Source organism: Tetrahymena thermophila (genome assembly GCF_000189635.1).
Source record: "Tetrahymena thermophila SB210 genomic scaffold scf_8254719, whole genome shotgun sequence".
NCBI lineage: Eukaryota > Ciliophora > Oligohymenophorea > Hymenostomatida > Tetrahymenidae > Tetrahymena > Tetrahymena thermophila.
The window spans coordinates 340,043-360,871 of NW_002476484.1; the positions used below are offsets into that span (position 1 = coordinate 340,043).

The following is a 20,829-nucleotide window of genomic DNA, read 5'->3' on the forward strand; positions in this document are numbered from 1 at the left end:
TTTCTGAATTGAAGTAGATTTTTAATAAATTTGCTATTTTTGGTTTAATTTGTTAAAAATAGGTTCATAGTTTAATTTTACTTGCTAAGAACATGTAGAAAACTTTTATTTGATCTTTTCGAGAGCAGGTCTTGTAGCAATCTAAACAGATTACTTTGTAATCTTATGAGTATTGTTCATTTATTTTTATGAAATATGATTCTATTTGTTTTCTTTTTTTGTTAAATTAATACTTTATACTTTATTAAAGCTTATAGTTTTTATGCTGGAATCACATCTTTCTTTTAACCAATTAAAATATTTTCATTTAAATTAAAAAAATCTTTCATTAAATAAATCAAATCAAAAAAATTTAAATATTTTATCTAAATTATTCAAGCTATTTTAAATTAGATTTTTAAAAATTTATTAACAAAGTTAAAAAAATATTAAAGAATAAATTACAACAAAATTTGATTGATTAAATTAAAATATTATTCAACTCAAAATATCTGAATGAATTCGATGAAATATCTTTAAATCGAGCTATATTTTATTTTATTATTGTAATTTTTGAATTTTATACTATAATTAATGAAATAAGATTTACTCATCCTTAAGAATATTAAACAATGTAGAGAGTGAGGAATTATACATTTTATATACATATTAATTATATTATTGTTAAATATTTATTGATTATTGTTGCATTTGTGTAAAAACTGAAGTTTTGCATTTTTATTATTTTTATGTAGATCTATCTATCTATCAATCATCTATCCATTTAAAGCTTTTAATAATACTTATTTAATTGCTTTTATGCTTTTTCTTATTAATTAATAAAGACTATCTATCTATCTTTGTGCACCTTTGCATACAAGATTTATTGCCATTTGAAAGCTACGCAGATGCTTTATAATTTAAGTAGTTTTATTAATTATCTCAAAAATTAGATTTTTAGATTTCTTTCTTTGTTCTTAAAGTCTTCCTGCTGTTAAATTAAAATATAGAATAATAAATATTAAACCTTCATACTTACTATTAAAAACTTACTTTTTTAATTCTTCTCTTTCTTCTCTTTTCAACTTGAATATCTTTTCATATAACTAAAGCGAATTTATGTCTAGGGTGGATTTGAAGTGTTTTTTAACTTTCTCTACAAGCTCTTCTTCAGTACATTCTATATTGTAATACATCTAAATTGTTATTAAAAATGAAGCTTAATAAATATGTCACCACCACTTTACAAATTTGCGATGATAGTATAATCACAAAACAATAAACTTACTCTGTATTTTTGCAATGAGGCATTTGATAATTTAGTAAAATCTGGAAGGTATTATTCTTCTAAGTCTTCTTATGGTTGATTGCTTTTGCTCATTTGACTAAATTAAATATCAATCTATGTTTTTAATGGATTTTTTCAAACTTTTGCTCTTTTTATAATTGAATCCTTAATTTTTAATTTATGCATTGTTTTTTTAATAAACCAATTATAACTATCAAAAAATATTATTAACTATATTTATATCGCTATAAAACAAACAATCAAAATGAATAGTCTGTCAATTCTATTCAATTATCTAATCCGTCTACTTACTAAATGAATTCTAATAAAATAGACTCACTTAAATCATTTTATAAATGGCTGAAATGTTTACAAAAGTCTTGTTAATCATTGATTCTTTTAATTTTAATCATAAAAGTACATTTCAATTTTTAATATCATTTTAATATGCTTATAAATAAAAAAATTTACTTATATGGCAATAGAAATTAATTTTATTTATTTATTCTAAAAAAACAAACGCTTTTTTTTTAAAAAAAAACAATAATTTAACAAAAATCTTCTTTTTTTACAATTTTTAAATAAATAAATTAAACATTTTAAAATGAAAAAAGGAATGAATATATATATATTTTCATTATTTTAATTACTATATTCAACGGAAGATGCAAATACAACTTTAAAGATATTTTTTATTTTAATATAAATTTAATTCGTAATGCCATTTATATAATGATGATCTTAATAAGCTAATTAATTAGCAGCATAGAATCTTTAAAAATCCTTGTAAATCAGACAGCCATTGCAAAAACAGAAACAATAGCATAAATATCATTAATTTCATAACATTAAATCAGAGAACCATCTGTATTGGTATCTTAATAGGCAGTAACTATTTTTTAAAATTATAAATCAAATATTTTATATGGCATAAACTATGCATTTTTAGATAATTTTATCTATAATTCAAATGTAAATTACTTTAAACAGATATTCCTGCGTGATTAGTTTATTGAAGTATTGCTGTAACGCAATATTTGAAATGTTTTCCTAACTTATTAAGACCTCTGATTGTGTAATCAATAATTTATTATGTCCAAAGATTGACTTTATCTTTATTGTATGTGATTGTAACTTAACTTGAATCATCTTTAATGCCGAATACTTATTTCACTGACTAAATAAATAAGAATAAATGAAGACTACTAAAAACAGATTGGCTAATATCAGTAAGTCTAAGCTGATATTGATTATTTTGTATTAAAAATGCAATAAATTACATCATCTATAGCTTTTTAAACTTCTTCTGAAATATATTCTTTCTATATAATTATTTTTAAAATAAAATGGATTTTCAAGCTATTCACCTTAAAGTGAAATTGTGTAAAAATGATATAAACTTGTTACATCAGTATCTCCCATTTCTCAGTTATTCTATTTACTATATTTGCTTGTTGATAATTTGTTTTTTTGTTTGTTTGATTTATTGTACTTGATTATTTAGTTGCCTAAAAAATTTAATTAGATACAAAATATTAATTATTATTGAAATATATTTAATAAAATTGATAGTTATCAAATTAAAAAATAATAGTTACAAAAACTTTTAAAAATTTCGAATTTATAAACTGAATCAATCAATTAACTAATCATTCATTCATTGATTTAAAGCCCTTGTTTTTTATTTATAAAATAAATTTATTTATTAGTTTAAAACAAACAAATTTAAAAAATTATTTTCTATTTAAGTGTGCTATTTTAATGTTTAAATAAATAATCTCTATTATATTTTAATATTGCTAATTAAAACATAATCATTTAGAGAAGAAATAATTAATACGATAATGCCAAAAATATTTAAATAATTTATAATAGTAGTTTAATGATCAATAAATAAATATTTAAACACTCTTTTTAAAAGTTATCAGATATTAGTTCATACATGTATTCATAATGGAGTTAATTAGTTATTGAATCACCATATTGTTTTAATTTTAAATTATAATTTATTTCATTTTTCTTAATTTTCAAATAAGTAATTTAAACATTTATATAAGTATTTTGCTTAAAACAAACAAGTTAACGTTGTAAAAATAATTATTCATCTAAACTTTATTTTTACAAAATTTTTTAACAAAATACCTTAAGTTTTTTTATGTCATTGACAAATATTTAATCAAAAATTGTTTTAAATAGTAAAAATAAAATTATTAATTATTGTAATTAAATTTATAAATAAATATAATATTTTAAAAGAATAAATACAAAATTTTTTTTTATTTAAATACTCTAAATCCTCATTAATTAAGGGCACCCCCACCCATATCTTTGAAGCCTACTCTGGGGCCCAATTTTTTCAAAAAAAACCTCTATTCCTAGTATCTATAAGGGATTAAATTAAGAATTATTATGGTATCTTATAATACACAGTAAATTTGTATTTAGAATATATTTATTGTCTATCGAATAATTATTTCAAAAAGAATTAAAAAGTAAGAGAGAGACTATTTTTGCAGCAGTAAAAAAGAATTTAGTTTCTAAAATTAATAAAGGAAAAAGCAAATTATAAAATATGTAAATTTTTAGAGTAACAATCAAATAAATAAAATTTTTACCAAAGCAAAAATAAGAATAAATAAAATGAGAGTTGGATTTTAGTAATAAAAATTAAAATCAATATGATTAATCCAAAATAATATCAATATTTATTTATTAAACTTAATTATTTTGAAATAAATATATTTTAACATCTTTATAATCCATAAAAAATCTAATCATTCAATAATTTATTTCTGATCATCTATTTGATACCTATCCTATAAATTATTAGCATACAAATAAAAGTTTTTTGTCCTTGTTTCAAAAATAAAATGATTTGAATTGATTTTATATGTTTATTAATAATGCAACATTAATTTACTAATGTAAGGAACTGTAAGCAAAAACCTCAAAAACTGAATAAAAGTATTCATTTTTTGATATTAATTAAACTCTAAAATGAAATTGTAATAAAATAAAAAAATTGTTTTCAATAAATTTCTGATAAGGTAATCAATAAAAATTTCTTTTACAAAAAGAAGATTTTATTTATATTTGAAATAGTTTTTCTTTAAATTAATCTATTGTTCATCATAGGAAAAGTGAATTAAAGAATAAGTATTTTGTTTTCTGTATAAATTATTCAAAAAAAATAAAACTCACTCATATATATTTTTGTTTCTACAAGTCTATAAAAAATACGCGCTACGCTCATATAGGTGAGCAATTCTATTTTTCTATCATTTTTAAGTATAATAATAAAAATATTGATAAATATTATAACACATTTATGTCATAATTTATTTTTAAAATTTCTTTGATCTATCAAATCTTTGTTAAATCAAATAAGATAAATGAAAAAAACTAAAATTTGATAAGAAATGCAAATTTATTTTGATTCATAAGTAGCTTAAAAAAATAAATTTAGTTTTTCACAAATCAGAAAATTTGCCAATTTAATAAAAATAAACATTTTTCTGATAGGTCATTAGGTTATCAAATTTATTAAATAATAAATTTTACTAATGCAGTATGAATATAGAAACAAAAGTTAACTAGATTTTCTAAATTCAGTTAGCATAAAATAAATATCCTACATACCTAGATATTTTTTTTGTAAAAAGTTATTGAAATTTACTATTATTCTTTATTAAAGTCAGCCATATTACTTAAAGATATATAAATGTAAATTCAAAATCTTTAAGTTTATGTCATTATAATATCTGTAATTAATTTAATAAATTAATTTTGGCTTGCTATCAATAATAAAACCCTAATGCGCTTCCTAACTCACTTATCAGGAAATTAATTAAAATATAGTTTTTTTAATCAAATCAAATTAAAGAAGGATTAATTATCTTCATTTATCAAAAATATTATCAGAAATTAAAAGTTAATTAATTGATATATATTCTTTTACGGTGCTTGATTTAAAATGCTATAAATACTTTATCAAAAGATCAAGAGTTTATAATCAATTAAATTCAAAAAAAATAAAAAGTAAATATCTAATAAACTAAAAATGAAAAATTGGTAAATAATTACTTTACTGCTTTCTTTGGTTATTGTTGCTTAGTCTTCTAGTACTTAATCCTAATAGCTTCAGTAAATTTGCAATTTTTTTGCTTAACAGTATGATAGGTTTTCAACTTAGTATGCTCCTGATATAAGTTCTTAGAGATGTAGTTTTTGTTAGTATTCCTCAGACTCTAAAGATCCTTATAACTTTGCTTAAGGTTGCTCTTCTTGCCCTAACTATTCCAACGGATAGTGCTCTTAAGGATGCCAATAAGGTTTTACCTCTACTACTTCGAATATGTGTATTCCATGTCCTGAAGGTTCAACATGTTGTGCTGGAAACAATGCTTTAAGTGATCCTAACTTTCTTGCTTCAATTTAAAGTTAATAAAGTAATGATCCTTCACTTACCCTATCAAAATAATACTCATCCTTGATTAATTACACTGGTACAAGATAAGTTACTTGCTTACAAGGATATTTTGCTATAGGACATGTGTGTTAAAAATTACCCTATGGGTGTGCTGCAATGACAGTTTAAAGCGATTTTTATTACTGCAATTCTTGTTTACCAGGATTTTATTTAGATTCAAATAATGATTGTTCTTAGAATTGCTAGGCTCTCTATGTTCCTACAGATGGAAGTCCTTTTGTGGGATAATGCGATTCTTGTATTTCTGCTAATAAGTGTGCTGCCTGTTCTTAAAAATAGAATTATTATTATTTAGAACCTTTACCTTCAAGCACTCTTTCCAGTTAATAAAGCTCATAGTAAGGTATCTAGGTGTGCACATAATGTCTTATTTATAATTGTATTGATTGTTCAAGTAACTCTAAAGCCTGTAATTAATGCGTTCCTTACTATTACTATGATGAGGATTAATAATCTTGCTTACCATGCCCTAGTCCTTCTAAATTTATAACATTAAATGTAGGAACAACCAAAGATTACTACTCAGGTTGTTTAAATGGTAATAAATTGATTACATCCTACACTTTTAACAAATCTATCCCTCAAAAAGATGGCTTGTAATAACCTGCCAACCTTCCAATTATTAAATTAAGTGATGGAACTTTTTCATCTTGTGATAACTATTGTACTTAATGTAATCCTACTTCTTCTAATGGTACCATATGCACAGCTTGTATGGCTGGATACTATTTAGATTAAACTTAACCTACTAAACCTGTTTGCAGAAGTTGTCCTACCAACAGCTTGATCTGTTAATGGAATGCAATCATGAAATAACCTTAAGTTTTAGCTTGTCAAATCAATCCAAATGATAATCCTCCTTACTCGAAAACTTACTATTTATAATTAGATTTTACTGTTTAAAATTATGGCGAAAATTTCTAAAAATACTCACCAAATAGTGCATGTGTAAAGAATGTTAATAACTGCAAAGAAATGATCAATTAAAATGATCCAAATTTAATATCCCTCTGTGCTTCCTGCTATGATTCACCTAATGATTTTGCTGTTGGTGTTTCATCATCAAAAGCAATACCCTATATGATGACTCAAGGAAAAACTTGTAGACAGTGCAACTTTCCTGGTGCATTAAGTTGTATTTAAGACCCAAATAATAAGTCTGAAATAATTATTTAAAAATGCGGAGATGGATATAGACCCACTCCTTCAAATGATGGCTAATCATGTATAAGTTGCTCTTCTAGTTGTGCCACTTGTGATGATAATGGAAATTGCTTAACTTGCAACAAATAGTAAAGATTTACTTTGATTTCAAATAATGGAAATACAGTAACTTGTAAAATACCTTATTCATAATCTTACCTTACTTAAGGTTGTATAGATTGGGGTTAGGGAACTACAACACCAAGTGTCTACAATTGCTAAAAGTGCTCACCTAATTACATTTTATAGGTTGGTGTAACAGTATAGACAGGTGGTGGTGAATCAAAAGCTAATTTATGTATGTCTTGTCCTCTCAATTGCTAGACTTGTAATTAAGATAATAGAAGCTAGTGTTTGACTTGCTCTCCTGGATACTACTTGAGTAAAGATAGTTGTGTGGCTATTCCAACAGGATGTGCATCTTTTAATGCTAATGGACCAAACGGAGGTTCTTGCAAATATTGCTAATATGGTTTTAGATTAATGAATGATTAGTATTGCTCTCTTTGCTATAGCAATAATTAGAATTCTTTCACAGGAGGCCAATGGTTTGACTGCCCAGGAGCCTAATGCAAATCCTAATAAAATGATGAACCTTAGTCTTCATCAAGCTCTAATTTAAAAATAATTTCATTAATAGCAATAATATTGTTCAGTTTACTAGTCTGATTTACATAATTTAATTTTGAGTTTTTTGTAAAAATTCTAGCATAAATTGTTTAAAATTTATTTTCCATTTTTTTAATTAAATTTATATTATTAATTTAACAATTAGAAATAATTTAAATAGATTATATTTACATTTTTTAATTTCAAATTAAGCAATAATAGGATACTATAAAAAAATTAAAATCAAAAAACATTTGTCTTGCTATTTATTTATTATTTTAATTTTAATCCTTCTTTTTCTAAACCTTGATATTTTACAAGATCAAATATATAAAACTTTCTTTATATGGGAAATATTATAATACATTAAGATATGATAAAAGTTGCCTATAAACTGAAATTAAATCCTAATAAAATGATGAACTTTAGTCTTTATTAAGTTCTAAGTTAGAAATAATTTCATGAGTAATTTTAATAGTGCACAGTTTATTAGTGATTTAATTAAGTTAATTTTTTTGTTAAACAACCTTGCTTAAATTATAACATATAGATTTTTGTAATTAATTTTAGCAATTCAAAATTATTATTTTTTAGTTAACTATTGATATTATCAAATACTTATTTCTTGAGTAAGAAATATACATTTAATAGAACAATAAATATTATTTAATAAAATAAAATAAGAATTAAAAGAAATAAAAAAAAGATTTTGAAGCAGGTATCGAACCTCATAAAAGAAAAGAAATAAAAAATGTTTGATCAAATTTTTTTTAATTCTTTGAAAAGAAAATTTTATCCATTCTAATATATGCCATACTGAAAGGTTAAAAAGATTATCTAAATTTTTTATAATTTTTCAAATTTATTTAAAAAAAATTGAATAATAATTTCTAAGTATGATTAAATAAATGTCAATTTGATACAATAAAATAATAGTAAAATTATAAAATAAACTAATTATTTTAAATTCAAACAGATCTAAATTTAGCATTTTTGAGATTATCTGATGGATTATTCCATAAATTTAAAAACATTTGGTTGATAGTGTATGTAATACTATCCATAGGTCAACTAAAAAACTCAATATTTAAAAAATAAAATAATAATTAATAAATCGTTTATTTATTTATATTTTGAATTAATCAAATACTAATAAACATAATATCATATTTAGAAGTGATTTTAATAAGCTTTCTAAATGGTGTGAATAAATTCTGAAGTAAAATTAAATTTAATGTTTGATGAATTCTAATATTTTGATTGTTAAATTTTTTTTTTTTGTTACTTTACACGTATTTTTAGTTTAAATTAAGGTTAATTAATTTTGATTAATTTGATAAAATTTATTAAGGTTTGTTTATTTTTGCACGTTTAAAGGACCAAAATAGGTATAGATTTATTTTAAATTTTTTAACAGCTTTGTCTGTCTAGCTTAAGTGGAGAGAGCTCAAAAAGCAAATGACGGAGTTTATTTAGGGTTTAAGTAAAATTAATTTGAAATAGTAATATGATAGAAGAAGAATAATAAGAAAAGTCTTGTAAAATAATTACATCGTGTTAATCTAATATTGACTAAATGTATATTTTTTATGTCGATCTTTTGTTTGTTTGTTGCTTGTTTGCTTGCTTGCTGTCTTTGCTTATCAAAAATTTTCTTAGTTTAAAAAGAATTAATTAATTAACTAATAAAATTAAAGATAAATAATATTTCAATTCAATTTTTAATACAATTCAAAAGGAAGGTTAAATATAAATAGGAATATCAGTAAATAATCTCGTAAAAAATATTTATAAGTTTGTAAAAAAAATGGATCAAGAAGAAACTATTATAGATAAGTACATCTTTAAGTTTTAAAAAAAATATAGGTAGAAGTTAGAAAAATATATAATCTATCCCAAGGAGCGTTGGGCTTTTACCATAGTAGTTGTACTTTTATATATTATTAGAGTTTCTATTTTAGGTGGATTCTATGTTGTCTCCTATGTATTTGCTCTTTTTGTCTTGCATTTATGCGTATAATTCCTCACTCCTCAAGGATTGCCAGACATAGATGAAGAAGATGATGAAATAGGCTCATTACCAATCCACTCAACAAATACTGACTCATAAAACCCTATTTCTGCTGACGAAGATGGAGGCTAAATTGAAAAAGGTCCCCTCATTCGTTCTATGAATGAATTCAAGTTTTGGCATAAATGCACTGTTGCAGCAGTAATTAGTTTATTTTGCACATTTAGCTAGCTATTTGATTTACCTGTTTTCTGGCCCTTCTTACTCGGGTACTTCTTTATGCTCTTAGTATTTACAGTTCGCAGACAGATCAGACATATGAATAAATACAACTATTCCTTTTTTGATTTCTTTAGAAAGAGCACAAAATGAATAAGCATAAAATATTTAGTTTCCTCAAGTACATTTTCTTAAATTCATTAAATAATTAATATAGTTAATTGTAGTTTTTGCTAAATATATGTAAAATCATTCTCATTTTCTTAGAGTTGCCATTAAGCACTCATAATTTGTATTTTACTTTCTTTGGTGATCAATATTTTTATTTTACTTCTTGATTTATAAGCAATTAATAAAATAGCAGTTTAGAAATATCTTTAATTCACATAAATTTTATTTTCATTATCCTCAAAATACTAAAAATTATTTTACTTATTTAGTTATTTCGCCTTTATAATATAATGATTGCGATAACCAAAATAACAATTTTAAAGAACTAAATTTAAAAGTATATTATTAGTAGATTTTAAAAAATAAATAATACAACTGATTGATATAAATTATTTTTTAAACAAACAAAAAATTTTAGTTTTTTATAAACGATAATCTTAAAATAATTCAATAAAATTGGAATTTTTAAAAAGAAAATAAAAATTTTATGAGTTATATCAATAAAATTGATAAAATTAATAACACATTGCAATTAAAATTTAAATAAAAATTTTAGAATAAATTAATAAATCATAATGAAATTTTTTAGAATTACAGCAACGAGTTTTAAATTAATAATTTTAATATAAAAAATCAAAGATAATTTGAGATTTGAATGTTTAAAATAAAATCAAAGAATATCTTTAAATCTATTTTTAAATACAAAATAAAATAAATAAAAATCATTGAAATGATAAGTTTATTTTTAGATGTTTAAGTTCAAACATAAAGCAAACTATCTGCTAGATATAAATTTTAACTTTAAAAATTAAAACTAATAAAATAAATAATACATTGCAATTTATATTGAAATAAACATTTTACAAAAAATAATGATTGATAATAAATCAACTTTTTTAGATTGACAAAAACAAATTTTAAATTAATAATTTTAATATAAAAAATTAAAAGTAATAATTTGAGATTTGTAGGAACAAACAATAATAAATAAAATCAACGAATATCTTTAAATATATTTTTAAAAACAAAATAAAATTAATCAGAAATCATTGAAATGATATATTTATTTTTAGATGTTTAAATAGTTCTAACTAACATAAAGCAACCTATCTGCTAGATATATATTTTAACTTTAAAATTAAACTGATGAAATAAATAACACATTGTAATTTATATTGAAATAAATATTTTACAAAAAATAATAATAATAATAATAATAAATAAACTTTTTTAGATAGATTGACAGTAACTAATTTTAAATTAATAGTTTTAATTTAAAATATCAAAGATAATTTGAGATTTGAAGGTATAACAAAAATAAATAAAATCAATGAATATCTTTCAATCTATTTTCAAATGCAAAATAAAATTAATAAAAATCCATTGAAATGATATATTTCTTTTTATATAGTTTGTTTATTTTTCAACTTAAACATCTTCTAAATATTTTATTTGACAGAAACAACTGATTTAAATTATTTTAGTGAGATACATTAAATCATTTTCAATTAAAGTAATATAAATTATTTGTGAGTTCAAAATTTTAATCAAATCTATTTATTTTAATTATTTTTTAAAGAAAACAAATAAAAAAATTTTTAATTCAATATAAAAAAAACATCATCAAATTTTAGAATTTAATTTTTTCATAATTGTATTATTTGAGTTAATTAAAATAAAAAGTTTAGATTTATTTTTTTATTTAATTTCACTGCACTCTTTGATGTTGTGTGTTATTTTTCATAACACTAGCCAACTCAGGAATCATATTTTCCATTTTGAAGTCAAGTAAATCGCATTCAAAACTATCCTTAATCGTATACTTGGCATTTTCGTATACCTTATCATTTTCGAAGAAAGTTAATGATAGACCTAAATCTGCAAATCTACCAGTTCTACCAATATTGTGCAAATATTGATGTTTATCTAGGTATTCCAGTTTTTCATTCATTTCTAAGGGCATGTCAAAGTTAATAACTAAACCTACTTTACGAATATCAATACCTCTACTCATAACACTAGTGGCTAACATAATGTCATAGTTTCCAGCACGGAAATTTTATATATTTTCATTTCTTTTACTTTTATTAGCACAAGTTGTATATTTCCAATTTAACTTTTCTCTAGCAATCTTACTTTCAAATTCTAAAATGCTTGCTATCTTTCTAAAGAAGATTATAATTTAAGATTCCAAATCAGGGTTCTTGGAGTTATATTCAATTACTTAATTGACTAATTGAGTGCAAATCATATACTTTTCTATATCATTCTCCTATTTATTTCCTTTTAACACTTATCCATATTAAGTAACACCTTTTAATTTCCAAGGTAACTCAATTGAATACAAAATTTTAGAATCTTCGTCTTAAGTGCTATCAAATTTTAAAGCATCATAAATAAATTTAATATTTTTTTCTGTCAAGGTAGCAGAAACAAACTAAATGACAATATCTCTACCCTTTAAAAATACGATTGTTCTTTCTAATTGCATCTAAAATGATGTGAGCATATTATCAGCTTCATCAACAGCAATATGACATAAATTATCTAACTATATTAACTTTTCTATCACCAAGTATCTGTAAAGTAGCTCTGGAGTGGAAATCAATATCTAACCAGATTGAGTAATCTTTTGGTCTTAGAATAGAACTTCTGTAGAAACTCCCTATTAAAAATTTTAATAAAATTAATATTAAAGAAACTATCAACTTCGATGAGTATTTACTTCAACCAAAAGATTATTTAAAACGCTTTAAATTTGCAAAGCGAGTGGCTATGTTGACACAATAATAATCGATGTAGGACAGTAAACAGTTGCTCCAGTTTAGGAACTCTATCCATGAACTTCTTAGACTGATTGCTAGGATTTTGAAGTCTTTTTATTTTTATTTCTGTAAGCAAATTCCAAAGCAGGAATAGCAAAAGTAAGAGTTTTACCTCCACCATTTCTGCACTTGATTGTAATAACTGGCTATATATATTCAATTGTTTCTCCAATAGACAAATATTAAATCTTCGTAGGCCTTTCGTAAATTTGTTTAATTCTTTCTCTCACTTCAGGAGACAAAGCAAAAATATCATCCCAAGTTTTATCTGTCTCAATGCTTCTTAAATGCTCTTTCTTAATATCTTCAGTCATGACTGTATTTACTGATTAGTTATCTTTTTTTTCTTCTACTTAATCGCTCATCTTCTTTAATCCACAAATAAATATCTCTATCTTTTTATTTATCAAAGCTTATTAATTAATTAATTTATTTATTTTTTTATTTAACTAATTTTTTATTATTTTTTTCTCCTTCCTGACCTACGTTTTAATAAGTAAATAAATTATTAAAAAAACAAATACTAAATACTCAATAGAATATAGAGATATTGATTGAAAAATCTTTTTTTAGCATACAGAAACACATAAAATAATAAAAAGGACATGAAAAAATATAATTATACTGTCTACATATATTTCAAATTCAATAAAATATTTTTATTATTTATTAAAAATTTAATTTGCTTAGAAAATTCAGAAGAATAAAATGATCATTGGACAATTATTTTATAAAACAAACACAATAGCTCAGTTAGTTAGAGTTTGGAATTAAATATTTATTTTTAAAATACTCTACATAAACAAAAATATTTTCAGCTCCCATAAAATATAATGACATACATTAAATTTTAAACCCCTTCTTTGTTTATAAAATAAAGAAGAATTTCTTTTGTTAATTTATTTTTATAATATTAACCTAAAAATAATTATGGTTTACATTTTATTGAACACTCACATTATATCTTGAGAATTAAAGATTTTTAAAGTTTATCAAAATTTTATTTTTTAAAAAAATTTTTACAGTTTAGTAAAATAGAAGAATAATTTTTAATTTTTAAGATTTTTTTAATAATTTTAAAATCAAAAAGATTTTTCACTAAAAAAATCAACTAGCTGCTAGTTATTTATGAAAGTATGACCCATAAATTATGATGAAATATTAGATAAAATTTAAAAACCTTTAGAATGTATATTATTACTTTATATCTTATAAAATATTTACAAAATAATTAAATTAGTATTTGATATATTTTTATATTTTATCAATTAGTTTTGATTTTCTTATTAGATTCTAATAAACTATTTAGATTTAAATCCTTTAAAATATCGTCTATAGATTATCTATTTTGTTATAGCTTTTATTTGAACTATGAAGTACTAGCTGATTTAATATTTAGTGATTCACAGTCATTAACTATTTTTGTATATTTTTCACTGATTGTTTACTCAAATTACTTAAAATCTTTTTAAATTTTTTTAATTTCGTCTTGCATTTTATGAATCTCATTAACTGCTTCGAATGTCTTCTTTTTCTTGCTTTAATAAGTGAATTAATCTAAAAGATAATTTATGCATATATTCCATCCATTAATAGATTTTGAAGTATCAGAATCTTCTTTTTCTTTTTCTAAATTAGTTTAAGAAGATTCTTCTTATTCAGCAGTAAATATTTGGGCTGAACTCCATTTACAAAAGTACTTATGCTCTTCGTAAGGGTTAAAAGCTTCATTGGCTTCATTATTTTATGTAATTATCATATATCTACCATTATTAGTAGCATAACTTTGCAAAGGTACACATCTTCCACAAAAATCACAATTCAAAGTGCCCTTTCCTGATTGACTATCTTCTTCTAATCTCCAAGCAAAGGCTGCTAGTGTTTTTCTTACCTAAGTTAGAAAATATTTTTTTAAGATAAATAAATAAATATATTTAATATCATATTTATTTACATCTAATGATTTTATTTTGACAAATTTTTAATCTTAAGAGAGTAAGAAATGGTACTGCTAAGGCTATTTATTAAAAATTAAAACAATTTATTTTTTTTAAAAAGAGTAATAAATAAATTGCAATTCATTCTAATTATTTGTATCTTAAATATTAAATAAAGTTGTATTACAATAATTTTCAGAAATGAGGTATCAATGCAAGGATATTTATCTGATTTATTCTCATCTGAAGAACTCTCTTCTGTTTAATTCATATTATCAAAAGACTCGTAACTATTATAAGCCAACATATATAATTCCTCCATATTTTATATCAAAAATTCATCAGTCAAAGAGAAATATATTTAATTGTCATAATTATTCTGATTATACAAACATTCTTCTTTATGAACAGCCATAATACTTCCAAAAAAGTTCTTAATCAATAAGTCTAAATAAAAATAAATGAGGAAATTATTACAAATGTAATTTTAAATACCCATATCTATTGTTTTTTGTTCTTCTATTTCGCTTTAGAAAGGTAGATGCGAAGCAGATATCGTTTATTGGCACATAGTGCACTCAAATGTATCTTCTGCAATACAACTAAATCCCCAACTTGCCAAATGATATGGAGTGATCTTTATTTATAAAATGATAATTTATATGAGTGATAAATCTTAAAAGCTACTTTTGAGCTTCGCAGAGTCCATTTTTCAAAAGAATAAGTTTTAACTCTTGATAAGAAATCAATATAATCAGTCATTTTCTTATTAATTTGTGATTTAAAAATATTATGTATGATAAGTAGATAGATACTTTTTTTATTAATTATAAAATTTACTCATTAATACTTATGAAAAAAAGCAGATAATTTAAAATAATAAATTACTCATTCTAAATCTATGTAATTTTAATTATTTTAAAATTTTAGCTAAAAAAATAATTTTAATTTGAAGTCTTTTGATAATACTAGCTAAGTAGTGAATTCAAAAAATTAATTTCCATTTATGAAAGAAAGTCTATTCTTGCTTAAGTTTTAGATTAAAATAGTTCCTTTTCTAAAACAAATTATAAACAATTTATACTTTTTATATTTAAATTGACTTTTATTCGTAGTTTAAATCTAAAAGTATTGCAATCACTTATGTAAAACTTCAATAAAACAGTTATTAAAAAAATAATTAAAAATATATTTAATTGTTTTTGTTTTTTTCATAATTAAAAGTTATTTTGATAAAAATATTGATTAATTGTTAATTTATTTGAAGACTAAAATTTTAATTAATACAAAATTATGTAAATATTTTTGTTAAATTATAAACTAAAAAAAATAATTTTTATTTTAATTAACATTTTAAGGCTTGATAAAACAAGTGAATTTGATAAAACTAGCTAGTGAATTCAAAAAATTAAAATATTGTTAATGATTTGCATTTATGAAAGTTTATTCTTGCTTAAGTTTTAGATTAATATAGTTCATTTTCTAAAAATTAATAATATAAATTATAAACAACTAATACTTTTATATTTAAATTGACTCTTATTCGTAGTTTAAATCTAAAATTATTGCAATTACTTATATAAAGCTTCAATTTAACAGTTTACAAAAAAATAATTAAAAATATATTTTGAAAATAAATTTAATTATTTTTGTATATTTCTTAATTAAAAGTTATTTTGATAAAAATATTGATTAATTCTTAATTTATTTGAAGACTAAAATTTTAATTAATACAAAATTTTGTAAATATTTTTGTTAAAATATTAGCTAAAAAAAAATAATTTTTATTATAATTAAAATTTGAAGACTTGATAAAATGAGTGAATTGTAGAAATAATCAAATTAAAAAAGATTAATAGCTTGTATTTATGAAAGTTTATTCTTTCTTAATTTTTAGATTAAAATAGCTCCTTTTCTTATAATTAAAAATATAAATTGTTAACAAAGAATACTGTTTACATTTAAATTGATTAAATTCATGTTATCTATCTATCTAATAGTATTAAATACTTTTGTAAAACAAACTTCAATAAAACAGTTTTTTTTTAAATAATTTTAAAAATATCAGAGTAGTTTATTGTTTTTTCTAGAATATTTCATTATTAAAAGTTATTTTGATAAATAAATTGATTAATTCTTAATATATTTGAGGACTTTTATTTTATTTAATACAAAATAATATAAATTTTATTAAAATTATAATTTTAAATTTGTTTTCAATATTTTATTGAGTAAATTTTATTAAAAATATGTTGGTTGATATTTATAATTTTTAAAGTACTTCTTAGAAGAAATTATAGCTTTGAATCAAATAATTTTTTATTTTAATTTTCAGATTGCATTTTATAAATAAAATAATTTTTTGGTTTTTTGTCAATTATTAATCTTTAAAAATATAATGAAATAAGAAGAAAATTAATTTTCTTTGATTTTTTAATTAGCAAATACCAAGCTTTGATTAAAATTTAATTTTTTATACAACAAAGAAGATTAAAAATATTTTTCAAACAATTATTGTTATAAGTATTTAGATTTCAAGTGTTCTGATTTAAACCTTAAAATAATTTTTTTAATATTAATAAAATCTGTTTATATTTTTAAAAGTAGTATTTCTATTTAATGTTAATAACAAGTTATTTAAGATGATGTAGAAACTCTGAATTTAGAAATTTTAAATTAATAAAAGTTGTTTCTTTGAAAGAGTTTGTTTGCTTATTAGTAGATTTTAAAAATAGAGATGCAAAGTTAATTTCTTTTTAAATCCATAATTTAAGCTTTGAAATTACTAATTTTTATTAATTTATGGTTATACATTCAATTATTTAACAAAAAATATATTTATTCATTAATTAATTTATTAAGATTGTAGAACTATTTTTCTCATAAAACAGTATATGACTGAAGAGAGCGAGATTATTTCATACTTAGAGAGTAAATACTAGTTTCAGCTCTCAGAAAAGCTTGGGCAAGGAGCTTTTGGAACTGTTTATAAAGCAATAGATAATACGGATGAATAAGAATGTGCAATTAAAGTAAATGAATTCCATATTAGAAAATTTATTGAGTATATATGTAGAAATAAACCATTTCAACTCATATAAATAAATAAATAAAATTGATGTTTTTTTTACAACTTACCACCTTTAGATTAACATAAAAAATATTTAAAATTAAGATACTTTATAAATCCAACATGAGCTGTAGCTTGATAGAAGGAAGATTGCTTTAATAACTAGATCACCCTCATATTGTTAAATTCAAAAGAGTAATAAATAAACAAATATGTCTATAATATTATATTCAAAGATTAATTTGCATTTATATAATGCTTATTTTATTTAAAACAATTTTATTGTATCTTAATCATAAAACGCATTCCTTTTCTAATAATTCATTTTATCAATGTCATACATATTATAACTAATGTCAAAAAGGTTGGAGAAACTAAGCATGCTTTTGTTATTATTATGGAGTTAATGAAAGGAGGAACTATAGCCCAATTGATAAAATAAAGAAAACAAAACGAATAGCCCTTTACAGACGATGAAGCGTCAACAATTATGAAATGCATTCTCTCGGCTGTTGATTATATGCACTCTTAAAATATCCTACATCGAGATTTAAAACCTGGTAATTATTCAATTATCTATTTCTACTTTACTTCTATATTTAATAACTTATAATTAATAAACATGTTTTTTCATTTATTAGAAAATATTTTACTGGCAGATCCAAATGATCTCACTTCTGTAAAAGTTGCTGACTTTGGACTAGGTATTTAGTACTCTACTGAGATGACATATAGAAGTTTTTTACAATAGTGTGGGACAGTCTTATTTATGTCTCCAGAGTAATTAAAAAACTAACCGTACTCGAAGGTGATAAAAAATTATATTTTTAGTTAATTTATAAATTTTAGATTGCATATTAATAAAAACTAGCCAGTTGATTTATGGAGTTGTGGTATAATTATGTATATGATATTATCTATGGGTAGACATCCATTTAACTATAACTATGAAATTGAAACAAAAGAGCAGTACATCAAAATCATTACTAGCTGTTCTCAGAAAATAGAAAATTGGCCTAATTGCTCAAAGTAATTTAAAATTTTATCAAATTATTTATAAATAAATATTAATTTTAATTTAAATTCAGTCTAGCTATAGATCTCATTACAAGATTAACTAACTTTTCTCCTTCTAACAGATATAATGCAGGTATTTAATTAAATATTAATTGAGTTTAAAAAAAAAATAAAAAGATTTTTTAAAATGTATTTTAGGATGATTTTGATAATTTTATCTATTTATTTTTCAATAAATTAGGAAAGTCTCTTAACCATCCATGGATTACTAGGAGATTAAATGATTAGATACCTTTATCTTTTGATGAAAATAGGCAAATATTTTAGTCTAAAAATACCTTTATGAATGTAAATGAAAATATTTCAAAAACAAAAGTAATTTGTTTTTTGTAAATCCAAAAAGGTTGTGCTCTCAATAATGATTGTGAAATTTTTAAAGCAAAGAGCAACAAAAAAATAACTTAAAAAAATTCACATTAGAAAAAATTACAGCACTTCCACCAGTGTAGTAAACAAGGAACCTGCTGAAGCACCCTCTCCTTTGATTTGTAAAAAATTAATGATTAAATGTTAAAATTGATTTTATTTATTTATTTATTTATTTTTCTTCTTACGAAGACTCTGGGAACAGATCAAGACTCCTTAAAACTAACGGAATCATAGCTCTTTACTAGAATACATATCATGATTAAGAAGAAGAAATGAGCAATTCACCTCAGCAAAGTGTGGTGAGCTAACAATTCTAACAAATATTAAATTCCCCAAACACTAACAAAAGAGAATTTATGATAAAAAAATTAGACAATTGTTATCATTCTTAGTCTCCTTAGCCAAGCAACTAAAAAGGCACAACAAAATAAGTAACAAAAGTTTCTATTTTAAATTAGTTAAATTGATTTATTTATAAATAATCTAGCTTCTTGCTCCTAGCTATTTCAAAGTAAATAATTCACTGCCTACAAATTAATAAAAAACGAATACAAATACTTAAATATTGAATCAATCTAAGTAGACAGCTCTTTCAGGGTAACTGCTAAATAATAGCAATAACGATATTTCAAAGAAAAACTAAGTTGTTGAATTTAGGCAAAATAATTAAAATCAGAATGGAGACTTTTAAAAACAAAATTATGTAAAAAAAGAATAAACCTAAATAAGAATAGTTCCAAGTACTTCTCAAAACTAAAATAGAGCAAAATAAGATAATTTTTTGCCTTTGTGCTTTAAATTACCATTAGATAATAATCACCACATAAATTTTGACACTTTAAATAACTCTACATAATCAACATCTAAACCTCAAAGCTAAGTAAATACTCCAAACAGTCAAAGTAACCATAGCAACTCTAATCAGTTAAACTAAGGTACTTTTACATTTTAATCATATTTGGGGCAGTCAAATACAAATACAAATAGAAACTAGAATAGAACCCTTCAAACGTAGAACACGTCATCTACATTTTAAAATAAATAAAGATAACTTAGAGTTAAATAAAGTGATAGTCTTAGCTACCAAAAAGAATAGAATGATTCTAATGAATTAAATAAAAGAAATAATACAGCAAAAACTAAATTTTCATAAAAAAGGTTGTCAGAAATGCAGGCTTAGTATAGAACTTAGTATAATAGCAGTAACAATTCTTTTAATCCAGTTAATATATCAATAAATAAGAACACTCATTTTGATTAAACAAAAATTCCAAATTAATCAAACAACTCAAAATAATCTAGGAAGTATTCTTTTTAGGTCCCTAAAACAACAACCTAAAAACCTCCCTACAAGAATGATTTTAATTTATTAAATTTAGAAGAAATATTTCAAATAAAGAAATAACCAAAATCATTAAGAATATTAAATACTCAACATGACACTAAATCTAATAACGAATGATTGATTGATTGATTAATTATTTTTAAAATATTTAGTATCTATAATTTATTTATTTATTTTTCAAATATTGCTAATCTTTAATTTAAAATATTCCCAAATAAATATATTTGTATAGATAGA

At 21.9% G+C, this 20,829-nt stretch overlaps 7 protein-coding genes across 7 annotated transcripts; 2 read left to right on the forward strand and 5 right to left on the reverse strand. All coding sequences in view use genetic code 6, as the record gives it.

The window, feature by feature from the left end:
- Nucleotides 1–921: 921 nt before the first annotated feature.
- On the reverse strand, nucleotides 922–1,360 carry TTHERM_00392980 (histone deacetylase complex subunit SAP30 Sin3-binding protein; the record flags this gene model as incomplete). The annotated part of the gene is made up of 3 exons (XM_001011874.3): nucleotides 922–970; nucleotides 1,033–1,175; nucleotides 1,268–1,360. The coding sequence occupies 3 exons, from the start codon at nucleotides 1,358–1,360 to the stop codon at nucleotides 922–924; spliced, it is 285 nt and encodes a 94-aa protein (XP_001011874.2).
- A 698-nt stretch (nucleotides 1,361–2,058) lies between these two features.
- TTHERM_00392979 (dynein light chain tctex-type 1 protein) lies at nucleotides 2,059–2,689 on the reverse strand (the record flags this gene model as incomplete). The annotated part of the gene is made up of 4 exons (XM_001471193.2): nucleotides 2,059–2,159; nucleotides 2,249–2,444; nucleotides 2,548–2,589; nucleotides 2,675–2,689. 4 exons carry the CDS (start codon nucleotides 2,687–2,689, stop codon nucleotides 2,059–2,061), a joined length of 354 nt encoding a protein of 117 aa, XP_001471243.2.
- A 2,638-nt stretch (nucleotides 2,690–5,327) lies between these two features.
- On the forward strand, nucleotides 5,328–7,628 carry TTHERM_00392970 (hypothetical protein; the record flags this gene model as incomplete). Its single annotated transcript, XM_001011873.1, has 1 exon — nucleotides 5,328–7,628. The coding sequence occupies one exon, from the start codon at nucleotides 5,328–5,330 to the stop codon at nucleotides 7,626–7,628; it is 2,301 nt and encodes a 766-aa protein (XP_001011873.1).
- Nucleotides 7,629–9,599: 1,971 nt separating this feature from the next.
- On the reverse strand, nucleotides 9,600–9,959 carry TTHERM_000392949 (hypothetical protein; the record flags this gene model as incomplete). Its single annotated transcript, XM_012796505.1, has 1 exon — nucleotides 9,600–9,959. One exon carries the CDS (start codon nucleotides 9,957–9,959, stop codon nucleotides 9,600–9,602), a length of 360 nt encoding a protein of 119 aa, XP_012651959.1.
- Nucleotides 9,960–11,677: 1,718 nt separating this feature from the next.
- TTHERM_00392950 (DEAD/DEAH-box helicase) lies at nucleotides 11,678–13,159 on the reverse strand (the record flags this gene model as incomplete). The annotated part of the gene is made up of 2 exons (XM_001011871.3): nucleotides 11,678–12,634; nucleotides 12,695–13,159. The coding sequence occupies 2 exons, from the start codon at nucleotides 13,157–13,159 to the stop codon at nucleotides 11,678–11,680; spliced, it is 1,422 nt and encodes a 473-aa protein (XP_001011871.1).
- An 899-nt stretch (nucleotides 13,160–14,058) lies between these two features.
- TTHERM_00392940 (C3HC zinc finger-like protein) lies at nucleotides 14,059–15,493 on the reverse strand (the record flags this gene model as incomplete). Its single annotated transcript, XM_001011870.3, has 5 exons — nucleotides 14,059–14,685; nucleotides 14,749–14,811; nucleotides 14,919–15,178; nucleotides 15,227–15,368; nucleotides 15,419–15,493. 5 exons carry the CDS (start codon nucleotides 15,491–15,493, stop codon nucleotides 14,059–14,061), a joined length of 1,167 nt encoding a protein of 388 aa, XP_001011870.2.
- Nucleotides 15,494–17,625: 2,132 nt separating this feature from the next.
- TTHERM_00392920 (Serine/Threonine kinase domain protein) lies at nucleotides 17,626–20,709 on the forward strand (the record flags this gene model as incomplete). The annotated part of the gene is made up of 10 exons (XM_001011868.3): nucleotides 17,626–17,763; nucleotides 17,907–17,996; nucleotides 18,166–18,361; nucleotides 18,443–18,609; nucleotides 18,673–18,830; nucleotides 18,890–18,951; nucleotides 19,060–19,166; nucleotides 19,222–19,366; nucleotides 19,437–19,678; nucleotides 19,735–20,709. 10 exons carry the CDS (start codon nucleotides 17,626–17,628, stop codon nucleotides 20,707–20,709), a joined length of 2,280 nt encoding a protein of 759 aa, XP_001011868.3.
- Between the last annotated feature and the right edge of the window lie 120 nt (nucleotides 20,710–20,829).